This window comes from Diadema antillarum, unplaced genomic scaffold (assembly GCF_040938485.1).
Source record: "Diadema antillarum isolate AM-2024a unplaced genomic scaffold, OU_Dant_1.0 seq00000957_RagTag, whole genome shotgun sequence".
Lineage (NCBI taxonomy): Eukaryota > Metazoa > Echinodermata > Echinoidea > Diadematoida > Diadematidae > Diadema > Diadema antillarum.
The window spans coordinates 212,143-231,847 of NW_027271805.1; the positions used below are offsets into that span (position 1 = coordinate 212,143).

Sequence of the window (19,705 nt, forward strand, 5' to 3'; positions counted from 1 at the left end):
CCTGTATGTATTTGTCCTATTATTATGCATTCAAATTTTTGTCTAATGTGCTCTTCACTATTTTGCAATGCTTTAATGCTTTATGTTTGGTAAGACACCAGGGTGAAGTGACACTTCAAAGCTGTTAAACATAGAGTGCTGCAAGGTAGCACAAAGAGAAAAGGATTTGTATTGTTTGGATACATTTAAAGCAGGTTATCTACAGAGGAAATTTTGTGATTTTGCTGTCAAGTTTTGAATCTGGCTGTGCTCAATCATAAACTCATTGTTTTTTAGTTTGCGATGTCGCTACACTCTGCGTGGCCATGCAGACTCGGTGAACTCCATCATGTTCCTTCCCTTCTCCAACAACATCCTGACAGCCTCTGCAGACAAAACAGTCTCTCTCTGGGATGCCCGCACAGTGAGTGTCCACACCTCTCTCGTATATTTTCCTTGTCACGTTCTGATAGTGGAGAAGCACAGGAGAATAATACAGGAATATGTGACAGTGTTGTTCTTGCACCCATAGGCCTATACTTGCATATCACATTGTTGTCGAGTTGTTTCAGCAGACAAAAATGACTGCTGTTTAGTGGTGCCATGGCCATGCATTTTACAAGATATCAAGTATCAGTTCATGTGTAATGATTTCTTGAATTACAGTGCATTCAAAACGACTTGATTTCACTCTCAAATATAAGTGTTAACTACTTAAGAGTAGTTCTACTACAGGTGAAATGATTTACTTTACAAAGTATTACAATTATGATCATGAACATTCAAGCCCCAATCTGAATAGATAAATTCAGAATCACACCAGTCACAATCAGTCATTCAGGCCTTGAGTGTAAATCTTGACCTGCAGTTTTAAATGTGACCATTTCAGCATTAGGGTCCTGATCTTGTGAGTAAAGCTTTACCTGCTAAATAAAAGAAGAAAAAAGAATGTTGAAAGTGGTCATGGATGTCAACAACAGAGATTACAACATTTCTCTTCTGCATTTCATACCTGGTAGGGTCTGTGTGGTCAAACCTTCTATGGCCACGTGCACTCGGTCAACCATGCCTCCTTCAGTCTGAAGGGTGACAGCATTGCATCCTGTGACTCGTATGGCATAGTCAAGGTGTGGGACACCAGAACATGTGCTCCCATGGCAACATTTGATGTGGGACCCCACCCTGCCAATCGTGGTGCCTTTGATTCCTCTGGTACTGTCCTGGCAGTTGGCAGCAATGATGGGACAATCAAGATGTTTGATCTCACTTCAGGACAGGTTCGTTTTCGGTTTGGATGTTGGTTGTGTTTGTAGGTGTGAGTGTGTGGGTGTGTGCGTGTGTGTGTGTGGTTGTAAAAAAATAGCTTCTGTGTTGGAGGCTAGCATATGATACCATCTAAAGCTTGAAGTCTGAATATATGTTTTATTTCATTGGGTTGTCTTGGTTAATTTAGAGCTGTCTGATAGATTCTCTTTTTTCCCATGGCAACAAGCAAGTATCATAAAAGCTGATTAATTGTTCCTTGCTGCTGTAGCAGTGATTAGTAATAGATGCAATTACGAGTGCATCTTCTGCTGTGGGCCTATATAAAGTTCAAATTCAGGTCTAACTTTTGAAACTTTTTTTTTTGGGGGGGGGAGGAAGTGGGGAGTCTTAAATAGTATTTAGAACATTTAGTGAAAGATGGTATAAACTTCTTTTTTTTTAATTCCTGGTAGTTTCTATGTCTCTAAATTCAGCCTGTGTTCTTTAAACCTGTCAATGATAGTGGAACCTTTGTGATATGCACTGTGTTGATGGCAGATAATTTTTTACTACCTTGTGGTTAGCCTGCTGACAGATTATGTGTCATGGCATAATTCATGCAAATGTCTGGTGGTTTGACAACTCATTTTTGGTGTGCCTTCTGCAGGTCTCCAGCCTGGCTGGCCATGAGGATGCTGTGCACGCCGTCATGTTTGACAAGGCTGGTGACTACCTCGTCTCAGGAGGTGCTGACAACAGTGTCCGGATCTGGTCCTGAGAGACTTGACTTTATTTACTGAAAAGATGAATACATATATTTATGCCAGCATTCTTTGTTTCTGTTGTCATTCTTGCAGTTTATCTTAGATTTAAGCTTGTGTTAAGAATTGTAAGTGACTTGATAAGGGATATTACTGTACACAGTAGCTTTATTCTTCTTGTTTGATTAAGATGAGTGAGGAGATCTCTGTGGGGCATTGCATCAAACCAATGATCAAAAACTATCAGAGTGATATCAATGCATGGCTTGTTGGGTGAGAAAATAGTCATCAAACTTACTCTGTACATTCAATATACACTGCGCGCCTGTTACAAAGAACACGGATATAACAAAATTTTGCTTTATCAAAGTGAAAATTCAGGTTCCAAAATTATCATCATTAAAGTCTATGGTGCAAATTTCGCTCTCAATGAACATGGTTATAGCGAAATTCTCCTTATAATGAAGTCGTATCTGGGCATCATTGATTTAGAAAAACAAAAGAAATGTGGATTGCTCAAGAAAGTGCACAACAGAACAAACATGGCATGGGTGAAGGCTTTACATTGTAGAACATTATCTAAATTTCAAAATTACAAACTTTCAGATTTTAGAATCTTGGGAGTATTGATCCGTTGGAATGTCAGACCTTAGTAATAATGAACTTTTGGAATAATAAACTGTAACTGAGTCCTAAACCATCATTTTTCATATGTGTTTTTCAAACTAAGTATGAATGTACAAGCAAGTTTATCTTTTCTCTCAGATATAAAATTTGCATGAAATTACATGTAATGAGGTCTCTCAGATGTAAAATTTGCATGAAATTACATGTAATGAGGTAGCATCACATTTAACATTGTTTTTCAGTATGTGATTAGTGTTCAATAAAAAACTATGAATATGGGCATGGTTTGCATGTTTTTGTTATACTGTATTGATCAGTTAACAAAATTTCGATGTAACAAAAGAAAACTGCCGATCCCAAGGACTTTATTATACGGGGAGTGCACTGTACTTATACTTACTTTCATGTGTACATGCATGTGTCAATTTGCATGGATACAGGGGACATCACAGATGAGAATCAGAAGGGTTTTTTTTTTTGTCTGCTTGGAGTAATATGTTCCTTTCTGTCCCTTTTTCATTGTTTTAATGCTTATTCTATGTTTATGATATAAATCAAGAATCGGTGACCATCACATTGATACGATAGGAACTAAATGGGAAAAAATCAATAGTATTTTTATGCCTCCGCCACGAAGTGGTGCCGGAGGCATTATGTTTTCGGGTTGTCCGTCCGTCCGTCCGTCCGTATGTACGTCCGTACGTCCGTACGTCCGTCCGTCCGCTTTCGTTTACGCGATAACTTGAGTAATATTTACTGGAATTTTACCAAACTTGGTCCAAGTATGAAGTATGATGGGGCAATTATTTGATTAGATTTTGGGTGAAATCGGCTAAAGGTCAAAGGTCAAGGTCAAATCATGAAATTGTATCCGTTTACGCGATAACTCAAGACTGGATGGAGCAAATTTCACCAAACTTTCTTGGAGGATGATGTATGATGGGGCAATTACTTGATTAGTTTTTCAGTGAAATCGGACAGAGGTCAAAGGTCAAAGATCAAGGTCAAATCCTAAAATTTATCTGTTTACGTGATAACTCAAAACTGGATGAAGCAGCTTTCACCAAACTTGGTCCAAGTATGATGTATGATGGGACAATTAGTTGAGTAGACTTTAGTGACATTGGCAAGAGGTCAAAGGTCAAAAGGTCAAGGTCAAATGCTACAAGTGTTGCAATTTCCCCCATTTCTATGCAATGCCCAAAGATATTTTCTTGAAACTTGGTGTGGACATGTACTACTGCGTAAAAATTCTCCAGAGAGAGTTTCATGTCATAAGGTCAAAGGTCAAAAGGTCAAAGGTTAGGTGAAAATGTTGCAATATCACTTTTCTCGCAAATGGTTCAGTGTATCTTTGTGGAACTTGGTACATACGCATGTACTGACTGGCAGGGATTATCTAGGGAATTTAGGGGTCATGGGTCAATAGTCAGGGGTCAAAGGTCAAGGTCAACTCCTCAAAATTTTACTATTTCCCTCATATACTAGTATATGCAATGCTTGCATTATTAGTTTCAAAACTTAATACATGCATTACCTAATGGAGATTCTCTGGGAAATTTCCAGCCAGAAGGTCAAAGGTCAAAGGTTAAGGGTCAAAGGCCAGGTTTCAATGCCCCCCCCCAAAAAAAAAAAAAAAAATATATATATATATATATATATATATATTTTGTACTGTCATTACACTCTTTCTTCATACCTTGGAAATTACTCAATGCATAAACTTATAAAAAGGTCTGTCGGAATTCAAGTAAGAATTATCAATTCCCCAAATATGTGTACCTGCACTCTTAGAAAATTATACCACACCCAGTTCAAGACATTTCTGACAAACCTGTCATTTCAATATTTTGCCAGTTATGTGAAACTCTCATGGATCACACATTGTGAAGACATTGTACTATACGCCTATTGGGAGAATCATGCATTATTGCGGAGGCATCAGTCGCCATAGCGACATTTCTAGTTTAGAAGATAATTTGCTCTGTCCATTTTGTACTTTGTACAATGTAATTTAATATATTTGTACCCTGTAATGCTTCATATTAATGACTACTACCAGTATTAGTTTACTGTTGCATGATTGCATGATATTGTATGTCGTTAAATTCTTCTACTGGAAGTGGAAATTTTTGTGGTGTGGAACTTTCCGCACATTTCGTGCAACCAGAAGCTAACACGGAAATGAATGCACGTTTGGCATTCCATATGTTTCAGTGGTTCATGTCCTGATCCCAAGGAATCAAAAACACTCAAAATACGTCTTACCCAGCTGAGCATGAAAAATTGCTAGTGCATAAAATATCCCCTTTTATAGTATATGGTGATATAGATGAGGACTTGTTGAAAGTTTTGGAGTTACGTGAAAGGGTCATACTTTTAGGAATGCATTATAGACAGAAGTGATGGTGAAAGTCAAGGTAGGAGTATTCTATGAGATTTTTATTTCAATGTTTTAATGAGCTGCACTGTATCCAGTAATCACTAGAAGACTAGTCTTACAGAGATTCAAAAGAGTGACGTTGGATGGGGTCATAAAGAACCTGTGTATAATCTCATCTCTCAGAAGCCTAATGATTGTGGTCTGCAAAAGTGCCACATCAAAAAGATTTTCACAATGATATCAACATTGATTGAATGTAATTATGCATATACAAATATTTCCATACTTCATGTTTGCTTTTAGTTTATTCTGTACTTTGATTATAAGATAATTTCCCAAGAATGCAAAATGTGAGAATGCTTCATTAATATATTCTTAGATTATTTTAATGGATTTGACAAATTTTCATGCACTTTTTTGGCTTTATTTCTTATAGTGCTGACCAGTGACTGAAAAATGTAATGGAATAAAATCCTTTTAAGACAGAAATGACAGAGGACATTGCATGTTTGTTTGTTCTTTGAATGTAGATATGTCAAAAAAATGATGAATCTTACCTAAGATTATATTGAACATAGCATTTGAGTGTGTAGATTGAAAAATAAAGCAAGGTATTAAAATCATATCACACACCTGCATGCACACGCACACACACACACACACACACACACACACACACACGAGGTGCATTCACATATATGGTGAAATGTTGTATTTCAAATACCATGATATTTTGCAAGGTATTTCTTACTGTTAATGCAAATGCACCACAAAATACACCACAAAGACATTGGATGCACCGTCCCCTAGACTGGCTATAAATTGCAGGTTTCTCTGTGATGTCTTTTGTTAATCATATTATATGTAGCAATGATTGACACAATGATGATGTCAAAGGCAGAATTTTGATTTAGAAGGTTTTTATACTGCGCATCCAAGAAATCTGAAGAAAAATATACAAATACACTGAATATGACAAGTATTTATATATTCATATGGTTCCATAAGTGACAGAGCCAACATGCATTTGCATTATATAGTTCCTTTAAGACAAAATAACATTCATGTTTTCTTGGGAGTACACTGTATAATCTTTTGAAAGTGAGACCAACCTAAGGAATTCAGGAATTGTGTCGAATTCATCCTCATGGCTGGTTTTTTGTTTTGTTTTGTTTGTTTTGTTTTGTTTTGTTTTGTTTTGTTTTTCTCCCAATGGTCACAACTTGAAGATGATGACAAGATACACACAAAAGAATTTCACATAAGATGGGAGAGCCCAAGTCATTCTTTCTTTCTGACTTCTTATTGTTCAATGTTCAAGAATGATTGGTAATATACATGAATGTTGATGCTGAGTGCGTTCTACGCTACAAGTAAACATGAATGACAATTTAAAGATATATATTTATTTTCTTTGTAAATAATTTACCATTGTACAGTCATCTCTATCCATAGATGTAAAGATAAATAGTACAGTGTATTCCCTTCTCTACATTTTGACATTGCTGTATTTGGCATTCGTTTTCATGGACACGTTACTAATATAAAGCCATGTGCAAGACATGTTTAGATATACACAGTAATATGAATCGATACAATATCTGGCCTATGTCTCTAAAACTATCAGTCCATATCATGATGAAATACAAGGAAGAGATAGTTAAGCTATATGATATATTATTATGTTAAATTTGTTTTTCAAAAGAAACGTATTACGCATACTCACTGCATTCATTGGGAAAGCAATACAGTTGTACATATAATTTTTAGAATCTACACAAATTTGTTTGACTCTACGTCACATTACAGCAAAAACATAAGATCACACAATTCGATAAAATTTTGTAGAAAATGGATATGGCCACAAAGGGAAAGACATGCCCCTGATGGCGACTAGTGTTTGATCACAAGCTGAGGTTTTGAACGACAGAAATGCAAACCTCTATGTGATTCCAATGACAGAAAGGATAGATTGATTATTTGGATTGGATGTGAGCCGAAATCTGTTAAAACGCTTCACAGATGTTACACAATACACATGGGTAAGTGACGAAAACAAGAAATTGTGTCATTTTCTTCCTAATGTACAAATCGTTCAAAACTCTTGGTGGAACGTCTGTGAATAAAATGAAAGCTTTCCCTATCTCAACAATGGACCAGCATATGATTTAGAATAACCTCAGAGAAGTCACTTCGATTTTAGGAAAATGTTCAGAATTTCTCAAAGGTGTCAAAAAGTTTTCAGCCCAGTTATACAGTATAGTTATTCAAACTGGAATACAAGATCTGAGTCAGCCATTTTCCTCCCATAGAGTTGGTCAAATCGCAGATTCTGCTCTTCGCTGAAATAATTTTTCCAGTCACCAACAGAACCTGAGAGGACGAACGGGATATAAATATACATCTTAACATAGACATTCACATGGACATGTGTTTATTTCCTTTTTTTTTCCTTGAGATCAGGCCGCTTATGATTTTTCTTTTCCAATTTGCTCTGTCTTACCATTGGTTACCTCCCTGGTTTTATGCTATTATCCTTGAAGCTGCGTCAAAATATTTCTAAGAAGCTGTTTATCAATAACAAAAAGACAAACAAACAAACAAGCGAAGAAACAAACAAAACAGACCTCCCATGCTGCTTCTTACTCGGTTTCTAAGCATTTTGATATGAATGTTTCTGAACATTTCTGTCATTGCAAAGTTTAATGAAACCGTACATTTACAGTCATTGTCAACTTAAGACAACATTCTAAAAGTACTAAAATTTTTAGTTCATTTTCTTTTCTCAAAATGTGGTATATTTCGTTGCAAGGAGAGCATTTCACGAAACATGAAAACCATGTTAATGCTCGTAGATATAGTGATGCAAGGAAGAACTTCCCTCCTTTACCTAATTTCTGTCATTATTTCTAGAATGCCCACCCTTTCTCATGAATGAAGCGTCGCTCTTCTGCCTGCCTTTGAAGAGATGGTTTAATTTTCTGAGTAAGGTGTCCGGATTCGATTGTTGGTTTTGCTTCATTGTTCTGAAGGAAGAGGCTTCAACAATTCCTTCAATGACGTCATTGGAGAGGGACTTTCCCATGAAGCGGGCCACCTGTTCCACTACTCCATAATGGTCCTGAAATGTGGAACATTCGAAAATAAAAAGAAATCTCATCATTGTGTTGTAAACTGCCACAAACAGACGTCTCATTGCCATCCGCAGCATAGGCATATAGGATATAATGGAGAGTGTAAAGTTATAAGACTGTGAATAACTTTCCTTTTCAATATACCGTTGTTTCCATTGCATGCTAACTAACTTACTGACTGTTGATTAACTCACAACAGCAGCAGCAACAGCAACATCGACTGATATAGCTGATTCTGGGTGCATGCACTGGTCGGGGAAGAAGGCCTGGAGCCTCGTGATACAGCTTGCTTTTTCCTCCCCTGGCAACCCAGAATCAAATGCCAAATGAATGAATGAATGAATGAATGAATGAATGAATGAATGAATGAATGAATGAATGAATGAATGAATGAATGAATGAATGAATGAATGAATGAATGAATGAATGAATGAATGAATGAATGAATGAATGAATGAATGAATGAATGAATGAATGAATGAATGAATGAATGAATGAATGAATGAATGAGTAAATAAATAAGTAAATAAATAAATAAATAAACAAAAACAACAAAAACGGTTTGCATAGTTTAGAACACACCGAAATTTTCACCGAAATTGAAAAAGGAGACAAAGAAAGAAAGAGCTTGTAGAGAGAAAGAGAGAGTAAACGGACAGACAGACAGACAGACAGACAAGGTATTGTACCTTCTTCATGTCTTCGTACTTGAGGAAGAGCACGTTGGGATGATTTCGTCTCCTCCACCAAGGAAGCACGTTCTCAAACCACGGCCCGTATGGTACTGAAACAGTTCACAATTATGGTATAAGCGATAAAGGAAACAGGTGATGTTCGTTATTTTAAAGGTTCGTTCATCCGAAAGTGACATAAGATTCGTTATTCCGGAGGTACGTTTATCCAAAAATGAAATGAATTTCGTTATTTCCAATAGTAGGGTACCTAAGGGGGGGTCACCGTGCACCCCCCCCCCCCCGGACTCCTCGAAACTTACATTTTCAGGATCCTCATGACATACCAAAACATAATCAAGATGTTAACATGAACGAAAAGTGGCTGTTCTAGGTGAAATTTAATGTATTCTATTGTTTTTCATAATTTCTTATGTATTTCTTTGTTTTTCAACTTTATCAACTTTTGTTTTTCTTTGTTTTTCTATTGGAAATTGTCACTGACCACTTTTCTACCATAATTAGCACAAAACAAATCAATGAAAGTGATTAATTGTAAAAATAATCAGGTTTTCATGACCTTCATGACAGAGCACCTGTTTTCCATAGGAAATGTACACAAAATCACAAAATTGTGCCCGTTTTGGGGGGACATTCCGTTACAATAATGGGCGTGACTTCGCAAAAGTATACGCGGATGTTGCAAATTTGGTCTCAAAAGTTGTGCGAGACTTGACCAAACAAAGTCAAGAAGCCTAGCGACAGATTTATAGCGCGAAACTGCGAGGGGGGGGGGGGTGGATCCCCCCGTCCTTAAAGGGTTAATGTTGCATGAAAAAAAATCAATTTTCACATAATCTCATTTTAAGGAGGTGGTATGCTTTACTAAGTATTTATCCATATCTTTCTTTTTGATTAATCGAAAGTCACTTAACTTCGTGGGTGCGTTCGACATAAATGTATTTCTTCTGTTTCCACGACAACAGGGTGTGCTATAATATTATATATATACATGTATATATGTAATACATATGTGCTTACATGTAGGGCCTACATAGTAGGGTACCTAAGAGGGGGGGGGGGGTCACCGTGCACCCCCGGACTCCTCGAAACTTACTTGACTTTGTTTTGTTCAAGTCTCACGCAACTTTCGAGACCAAATTTGCAACTTCCCCGCATACTTTTGCGAAGTCACGCCCATTTTTGTAACGGAATGTCCCCCCAAAACGGGCACAATTTTGTGCTTTTGTGTACATTTCCTATGGAAAACAGGTGCTCTGTCATGAAAGTCATGAAAACCTGATTATTTTTACAATTAATCACTTTCATTGACTAGTTTTGTGCTAATTATGGTAGAAAAGTGGTCAGTGACAATTTCCAATACAAAAACAAAGAAAAAGCAAAAGTTGAAAAAGTTGAAAAACAAAGAAATACATAAGAAATTATGAAAAACAATAGAATACATTAAATTTCACCTAGAAGAGCCACTTTTCGTTCCTGTTAACATCTTGATTATGTTTTGGTATGTCATGAGGATCCTGAAAATGTAAGTTTCGAGGAGTCCTGGGGGGGGGGGGGGGTGCACGGTGACCCCCCTTAGGTACCCGACTAAAAGGCTCATTAATCTGGAAATGAAATAAGGATCGTAAATCCCAAAACGAAAAGAAAGTGTGTCTATAACAAAACGTCATGTTACAAAATCTCCACATTTAGCTCACACCTCTCAGTTATTTAAACGATTGGAAACACTCAAGTTGTATGATATGAGTAAACTTCAAATAACTTCCTTAATGAAAGATTTCACACAGATACACTCTCTCTTTACATCATGAATATGTTCACATTAATAAACTCAAATAAACACACTCACAATACACAGAGTTGCAATGAAGTTCATCAATGGCAATGTTCAAGTATGAAATTATAGCAAACTCTTCGCCATGCATGCAGGACCATTTTTTAATGCAAAAAACCCAGATAATTATAATAAGCAAAATAATAATTTATTTAAGAAGCAGTATAAATGACATCTTTGTCTTTTTATTGAAATTATATTGATGTAATCAACATCTTTTCTCAGGTCTGTTTTTATTTTTTGTTTTGTTTTTATGTTTGTATTTTGTGTATCTTCTGTATAATACTGATTTATGATCTCTAAAAATAATTTAGATTCCAATTTTACATAATTTTTAACGACGGTGTACGCGCACCTACAGGCCATTTTGGCTTTTTTGTGTACATCATTTTCCATTTTATCTTTTGCCTGTTGCAATCTGTAACAATTTATGACTGTAATCTTGATGTTGTTGTTGTTGTTGTGTTAAGTTTAATATGTGATTATTTGTATGTTTCATCTTGTAACACTGGATAGTTAATGTTGCCTTTTGTGATTTGAAATGGAAATAAACGAATAACGAACTGCATGTAACCAAACAACATTTGAACCTTTTGATGACAAGCTGGAAGGGCTTCTGATATCTTGACGTGCAATGCACTGGATTTAAATGGATTGTACGTAAACGACTCCTTAATGCTTTTTCCACAAGGGGTTATATATATCAGAATATATATAATACTCATGTAGGGCCTAATATAGGCTGTATATACTTTCCCTGTTTGTTTAGACTACAGTCTTCAAATTATTTTACGTGTAGCACTGTATGTCTACATTGAGCTTCTTACCTCGGCCAGCCATGTATTCCTCAATGAAAACATCCCAAGATTTATAGAATGGCAATCGCGATACCAGCAAACAAAAGTGGAAAAGAGAAACGGCGTTGTCTTTTGGGTTTCGCGCCACGTAGATGACTTTCACTTTGGGGTCGTCTGTACCGATTTCTGCTGGGAGCCAGTCGCTATGGCAGTGACTTTTCAGTAGTCGAGGGGACGGCATCCCTTTGGCAAAGTCGGATATTACCGGAGCTTTGCTCAGCTGAAAAGATATGTGCCATGGCCATGATGGCACGATGATAATCATTCAAAAATAAAAGGTAGCCTCTAAAAACAACAAACATGATTAAGCATCCACTTTAGGCAGGCACATAATAGGAGGTTTCAAAATTGAATGAAGTGAAAGCGCGGTAGGGGTCTGTGAGCGGCATGTATGCGGGATTTTTTTTTCCTTGAAGGGATTGTGATGTGAGGAGGGGGATGCAAGAATAAATGTTCAATTTCAATTCATTTTCACATTTCTCAATAAAAAATACACCAAATATAATAAAGTAAAGTGGTACATGGCATGCAGCTAGGATGCAGAACAGAATTTGCAAACATATAGAATATGGTGGTCAATCTATGAAAGTTTGAATCTAGGTATATAGGGCCTATAAATGCTGAAGAAATACGATGGAACCTTCAGATAATTATATAAGTTATATATAAACCATGATAAATGATACAATAATGTTTCTGACTGTTGAATCATTGGCGAGTTTCAGTGAAATGATCAAATAATTACTTGGAAGAAACCCTGTCTTAAAGCAGGCCTCTTATTGAATTTTCATACACCAAGAATGATTGCCTCCCAACCGTCCAGTCAATTTTTTTGAACCAATCACATTTTTATTTTTTTTTTTCGCTCTCACGTCAGAATAGTTCACGACGTCGTGCATGTCTAAGGAGGGAACCATGGTCATCATGTGCCCAGCTCCAAGCTTCGACATGTTGCCTTCGCACCGAATGAGCAGTATCATCTGCTGTAACCACGTGGTACCTGGCGGGAGAAGAGTAAATCGATGTCTCGTCAGTGATGGATTTATTTTTATTTTTCACGTTGATAATCATCTACATAAGTACACAAACGTCGTGTATATGCATACATATTCAATAAATAACACTGTATTGTGCATAAGCGAAAGAGGAAAGATGAATCTACTGCCTAAAGAACTAGCTGGTATACAAAAATAAACAATGAGAAGAAACAACGAAACATAGGCATCTCGTTACATGATGTTCATAAAGCCAAATGTCATGGCGAAGGGGTACGTATCTCACCTGATTTCGGGTAGCTGATGATAAATGTATCATCCGGACGAACCTCAAACTTTTCCAAGGCTTCCATACATCTTACTGACATGTGGTTCGGCATAACCACTCCGCGATACTCGTAACAGGTGTCTAAGACACAAGCTGGAACCTCGAAAGATATGGGCCGGGAAAGTTTGTCCCCAGACTCCTCTGAGAAAGCAGATGAACGGTAACAAAAGTTAACTCAAAATGATATATTGCTTTGAAGAAGCTCGAGTTAAAGAAAAAGAAAACAAATAAACTTACCGTATATTGATCATGTCGATATGATACAGAGTTTCTCAATCAACATGGATCAAACACTGCTTTCTGAAGTCAGAACAATGGCTATTAATTGGCTTGCAACAGATAATGGACATGTTAACTGATGAGGTTGTTTTCCCGATATAAAACTCATAATAAATGTCAATGTATTTACCTGTAGTACCAAAGGACGTCATAGTTATTGAAGTAGATTGTCTGCTGTGGATGCACTTGGTCCTGAGTATGGGCCTATATACATGCGTTTATACATAGTATTTATCTGTGTTCTGGTTCACTACGCGGCCCTATTACGATGGATATAAGGCTGTATGACGTCGGGAATTATTATTCAATTTAAACTGGGCCATATATTGGAGTAGGTCATCTGCTGTGGATGCACTTGGCCCTGAGTATAGATACCTTTCTCTGTGCTTTGGTTCACTGCGTAGCACTATTACGAATAATATGAGGCTGTATTATGTCGGAAACTGGACGAATATGTTCTTTCCCCTATATTTTTCTCTGGACAATTGTGCTTTTATTCCCGAGGAAGTAAACCATGAAAGTCGGGTTGAAATTCCTAGAAGCCTCTGTAGTATAGGCCTACGTGTCAGATTCGAATAAAAGAATGACCTTTCTGAGGGAGTGAAGCGACCAAGCGGTTTAGGGTCAGGGAGAGGCATGGTCAAACACAGATTTGTCGTTGCTGTTATTGCTATTATTGTTGTTATCATTATTATTATTATTGTTGTTGTTATTATTGTTGTTGTTGTGCCTGCCCCTAACATAATTTATTTGCCACTCCGACGTCCTTAATCCAATTTCAACCAAATTTGGTGACTTTTCCTAATTTTTTTTTTGCGAACATTTCGATAATATATGATCTAGCAATGTCAGATATTTCTGGCTGCCATGACAACCGTAAACTGACAACCATGTCCGTTAGATTTTGCGTGGTTTTCTATTCCAGTACAATAACATATTGATTTTCTTGGCTGTAATTCGCTGAAGTAGGAAAATATGAAGTCAGTATGGTTGTGAAATGCCCTAAAATGATTTTCTTTTTATTTACTTTATCTTTCAATGTGACATAGGCATCAAACAATAGATATCTTTAAGATTTCTACGTTAGTTTGTGCCATTTTGTATCTTTCAAACAAAGTTTTGCCTCTAATATCATCTGTCTATCATATTAATCTGCAAACTCAAATATAATGGAAATATGAAATATGATAACTATATCCGTGTACCTATCCCAAACAATACATCACATGGTGCAGGTCTCAAAATAATATTATATTTCTTTATACTGTAATGAATAGCTCCCCCATGTGGTGATGTTGAGAAATTTCAACCATGACCAACAATATGAAGTTTGACTTGCTTTTTGGTTTGTGACAAATATGAAAATGATTGGTCCAAAATAAAGACATATATATTCGGGATAAAAAAATATATCAAGAAAAATCATGTTTTTCGCATATTTCTTATCTATTTCTTTTTTTTTGTAAACAGCGCCCTCAATGGGTAATCTTGAGAAAGTTCAAAGGTATAGGGTCATGTGAGTTGTTCTACTCATAAAATGCCAAATATGACGGTGATACATAAAATATGCGGGGGGGGGGGGGGGACAATGTGCCCCCCCCCCCCCCTTTCTGCCTGGGAAGGGTAAAAAATTGTTTGGGCTTTTTGTAGGGTTAAGGCAGGGCTCCACACTAACTTTTATTTTTGGTGGCCCGATCGGGCCACCAAAATCATTGATTTTTATTTTTTGATGGCCCGAAAGTAAAATTTGGTGGCCCGAAAAAAAATCAAGAAAAACATAAGAAAAACTAAATCGGTCCTACTAAACATAGAACAATAAATATAAAGTATTACTGAAGTGATACAGGTACCCATATCTAAAATAAATGAATAGAAAATTCAATCATCTTACCGTTATTCTGAGTTCTAAGATTTAGCAAATCAAGTTTCAATTTTCAAGTTTGTAAAACATTTACTTTCCATCTTTTTCATGTTGTATATCACATACATAGGATTGTACAAGGAAGGCAGAACCTCAAAAAAGCAGAGCTTGTGGTGAGCTGCCTAACAAAAATACATTACATGACAAACACAAGAAACAACAAAAACATAATAGTTCCCATAACAATATTAAAATGAGATGTTCCTCAAAGAGAAGTATTGCAGTCTAACAGAGGGGCTACAGTAAGTATGAAAATATGTGACGAGCTACAGCCTAGCAAAAGTTGCATATATCAAAGTTAAACATTACATATTTTATAAATGCTAGTAATGTGAAACCTCTGCACAGACACATGACAGATGTAAGCAAGACAATGAGTGAAATGCACTGTTTCCAACTGGATTGTGAATAAACACCCTTACCGATATATTCAAATTTTATGCATGTCATTTTAACAAAGGTTGTTCCTGGCAACCTGCAAGCTCGCACGAGGCCTGCCCGACACAGCAGCAACTAGTGTATGCAAAGTGGATTCCAAGTATTGAAATGCCGTTATGATGTACAGGTTATTTAAATAACTCGTCACCATTCCCAGAGAGAAGAAACATCCACAAACTTGACCATATCGGCAAAAAGGTCTATTATTTCAAAAGAAAACAGACGATTTATAACGGCATTTAAATAGACTCAAAGAAGGTGCAGATTTTAAATGGGCTGGGAGATTCAGACCTTGGGACCAGAAAAGCGCACTGTGTGTTGGAATGAGACTTTTTTATGTTTTGGAATGTGAATTAGTAAAGATGATCTAGTTTCATACTTATGGTATTTTGAGTTTTCTTCAAATAAGTAACATAGGTGATCAGGGAGAAAATTATTTGTACACTTATACCAGGGAGGTGAGACAAAAAAAAAAAAAAAAACCCAATTGGAATGTATTGATATCTTTTAAACGCTGCAGCTCTAACTCGTTAAACAATGTATCTGTTCGAACACCACCAGGACCTATGTTTCGTACATTACATAAATATCTAATAATATGATTTTGATAAACCTGTAATCTTTTCAAATTTGATTCAAATGTATTTCCCCAAACAATGTTGCAATACGACAGGTAAGGTAAAATAAGTGTGCAATAGAGCATACGTTGTATGTTTACAGACAAAAAATATGCAAATTTACGAATAATACCAATATTTTTAGACACTTTTCGCTCAACTTCTGCAATATGAAATTTCCAGGATAACTTGGAATCAATGAATACACCTAAAAACTTTGTTTTATCAACTTTAGGGATTTCATCATTGTTTAAGTAAATAGGCTTATAGATTATTATAAAAGTTGATGCCTATTAAGGTGGTCAAAACTTACGTTTGAAATGAGAAAGTGGGAGCATTTGCAGACATTTGTAAACATCCGACATTTATTTTGTTTTAGTATTGTAAAGAGCCGAAAGTTACCGTTATTCATTCCTGATTGTAAAAGCAATCAGCCAACATGTACTAGTAGTTTAACACCTTACGGAGCCGAATGTTACCGTTAATCATTTTCAAATGTAAAAGCAAACAACCGACATTCATTTTAGCATCTTACGGAGCTGAATGTTATCCTTATTCATTTCCGAACGTGAAAGCAAACATCCGCTATTTATTTCAGCATCTAACTGAGTCGATTGATACCGTTAATCATTTCCAAATGTAAAAGCAAACATCCGACATTTATTTTATTATCGTACGGAGCAGAATGTTACTGCTGTCCACTTCTGAAAGTGAAATGAATCATCTGACAATTATTTTAGCATCGTACGAAGCCGAATGTTACTGTTTTTCATTTTTGAACGTCAAAGCAGACATCAGACATTTACTTTACCATCAAACGCAGCTGAATATTACTGTTATTCATTTCGAAATGTAATAACAAATATCCGACATTTATTTTAGCATCATATGGGGCAGAATGTTACTGCTATTCACTTCCAAACGTAAAAGCAATAATGTGACATTTATTTTGGCATCTTCCGGAGCCGAATGTTATTGCTATTTACTTTCGAAAGTAAAAGCAAACATCCAACATTTATTTAATCATCGTACCGAGTTGAATATCATTGTTATTCATTTCCGAACGTCAAAGGGATCATTCGACATTTATTTTAGCATCTTCCGGAGCTGAATGTTATTGCTATTAACTTTCGAACGTAAAAGTAAACATCCCGCATTTATTTTATCACCCTACGGAGTTGAATACTATTGTTATTCATTTCCGAACGCCAAAGCAAACATTCGACAATTTATTTTAGCATCTTCCGGAGCTGAATGTTATTGCTATTTACTTTCGAACATAAAAGCAAACATCAGACATTGTGACCCGCTACAACAAAAGGATCCTAAAGTCGCTAACGGGTGAGCCAAGAAAATCGAGTTTGAAGTCAGATCATCAAAATTGGTCGAAACGTTCGGATATCTGTTTTTGACCTCCTTTCGAACCTAAAAGCAAACATCCGACATCTATTTGATCATCGTACGGAGTTGAACATTATTGTTATTCCTTTCCGAACGTAAAAGGGATCATTTGACATTTACTTTAGCATCTTCCGGAGCTGAATGTTATTGTTATTTACTTTCGAACGTAGAAGCAAACATCTGGCATTTATGTTATCATCGTGCGGAGTTGAATATTATTATTATTCATTTCCGAACGTCAAAGCAAACATTCGACATTTATTTCAGCATCTTCCGGAGCCGAATGTTATCCTTATTCATTTCCGAACGCAAAATCAAATATCTGACATTAATTTTAGCACCGTACGGAGCTGAATCTTACTTTTTTTCATTTCCAAAAGTATAAGCAAACATCCGACATTTATTTTAGTATCATATGGAGTCGAATATTACCGTTATTCATTTCCAAAATTAAAAGCAAACATCTGACATTCATTTTATCATCTTACTGAGCCAATTTTTACCGCTGTTCATTTCCAAAAGTAAAGGCAAACATCCGACTTTTTTTTGGTGCCCGATCGGGCCACCAAACTCTTCATTTCTAAAATGTTGGTGGCCCGACGTGCGTTTTTGGCGGCCCCGGGCCACAGGGCCACCCTTAGTGTCGAGCCCTGGTTAAGGGGAAGGAGCGCAAGCGAAGCGGGAGCTTTTGCATTGTTAATGAAAGTCGACGATCTGGTGCATACTTTCATTTAGAGACATATTAGGAAAATTTTCAATCAAAGTAGTGAGACGATACGTTGGTTGTTGTTTTTTTGTATTGCAAAGAAGAAAAAAATCTTTACTTGCTACGTGATTTTCTCATTTACTGCTCAAATCATTTCAAACATAATTATTTTGATAATGGTAAATATTGCGTAAGAATTTTCTTTGACTTGTCAAAGACCATAAGACATCATCGATCACTCTATCCTATTGAAGTAAGCTTGAGCGTTATATGATGTCCGTTTAAAAGCATATTATAGGCCTACTTATTTTAAGAATTACCTATGAAATAATAATCGAAGAAGATATGTTGTGGGTCGATGGCGTCAAATCCCAGACCACATTGGCAGGGGCAGGCGGAACCGGGTGGGTGGGGGGGGGGGGGGGAGGGGAGCTCGCACCCCCTCCCGCCACTTTTTTTTTTTTTGCACCCTTGCATAGGAATGCATAGGGTGCCATCACTTTGGCTCCCCCCCCCCCCCACATTTTTTTTTTTTTTTACCGCGGAAGTGGCAGTAGAAAAGAATAGAATGAAACCTTTGAGAGCGGTAAGGCCGTTGTTTTTGCGCTGAGTGGCGCCGGCCATATTCAGTATGGTGTACCACATGGATCAGTGGTTGTTCCTCTGCTATTTTCAATTCATATCAATTTAATGTTGTTATGTTTATTTGTCAATTCATTCAAATACTCACTATTTACAGACCGCATGCAGCAGCTGATGAAATACGAGTCCGCTATCATCCCATAAAGATATTGTTATTAGTGGCAATTCCATCCTCAAAATTGTTTACATGATTTTGTTGTAGGCCTATGCGTTGTTGCTAAATGTTCACAAAATGGATTGTGCTGTGATTAAATACAGGGGTAAAAAATTCCCCAGTGATATTGATCTCCTTTGGAGGTAAGAGGACATGATTTTGCGCGAAGTGAGCAATACTTGTCTTGGATACCCCATTTAGATGCTTTTATATGTACAAAGCTTTCTCGAAGTGTTTGTGTTATACGGAGGAAGGTCATCATTGATAAATAATAATAATAATCAACAGTAAGAAAGTGCTAGTAAATTTATACAACAGTATACTTCCTTCTTACCTTACATATTGAAATGTTTCAGGATACAGTTCTTTATTCCGAAGGCTCGTTATTCCTAAGGTTCGTTATTCCGAAGTTTCGTTCATCCGGAAATAATAATTCGGTTGCAATCCCGAAAATAGTTAAACTTCATTTCGAGACGTTGTAATTTGAAAAATGGTTACGCAATGAAAAATAATAGAATGAAAAATACGCACACACACACATGCATACACACAGACTTACATACACACACACGGACACGCGCACACACGCAAAAAATAGGCCTACACTATGTATAAAACACACACAAACACACATGATACGAATACTTATTGACGAACTGGCATAAGATCGTGATTAATAATTGTGTTAGTGACGAAAAAAGGAGTACATGTA

General features: G+C 36.6%; 2 protein-coding genes across 2 annotated transcripts in view; one reads left to right on the forward strand and one right to left on the reverse strand.

Moving 5' to 3' along the window:
• Window positions 1–2,278, forward strand: part of LOC139741856 (sperm-associated antigen 16 protein-like) — a 30,524-nt gene extending 28,246 nt beyond the window's left edge. Inside the window, exons 13-15 of the mRNA XM_071652432.1 lie at window positions 277–403; window positions 999–1,256; window positions 1,892–2,278. Of these exons, the coding sequence (XP_071508533.1) occupies window positions 277–403; window positions 999–1,256; window positions 1,892–2,002 (496 nt within the window). The 3' untranslated portion in view covers window positions 2,003–2,278. The remainder of the gene's footprint in view (window positions 1–276; window positions 404–998; window positions 1,257–1,891) is intronic.
• A 4,980-nt stretch (window positions 2,279–7,258) lies between these two features.
• On the reverse strand, window positions 7,259–13,266 carry LOC139741851 (sulfotransferase 1A3-like). Its single transcript, XM_071652428.1, has 7 exons — window positions 13,245–13,266; window positions 12,794–12,976; window positions 12,385–12,512; window positions 11,483–11,732; window positions 8,819–8,913; window positions 7,918–8,116; window positions 7,259–7,368 (listed from the first exon to the last, which is right to left on the reverse strand). The coding sequence occupies exons 1-7, from the start codon at window positions 13,264–13,266 to the stop codon at window positions 7,259–7,261; spliced, it is 987 nt and encodes a 328-aa protein (XP_071508529.1).
• Window positions 13,267–19,705: the final 6,439 nt, after the last annotated feature.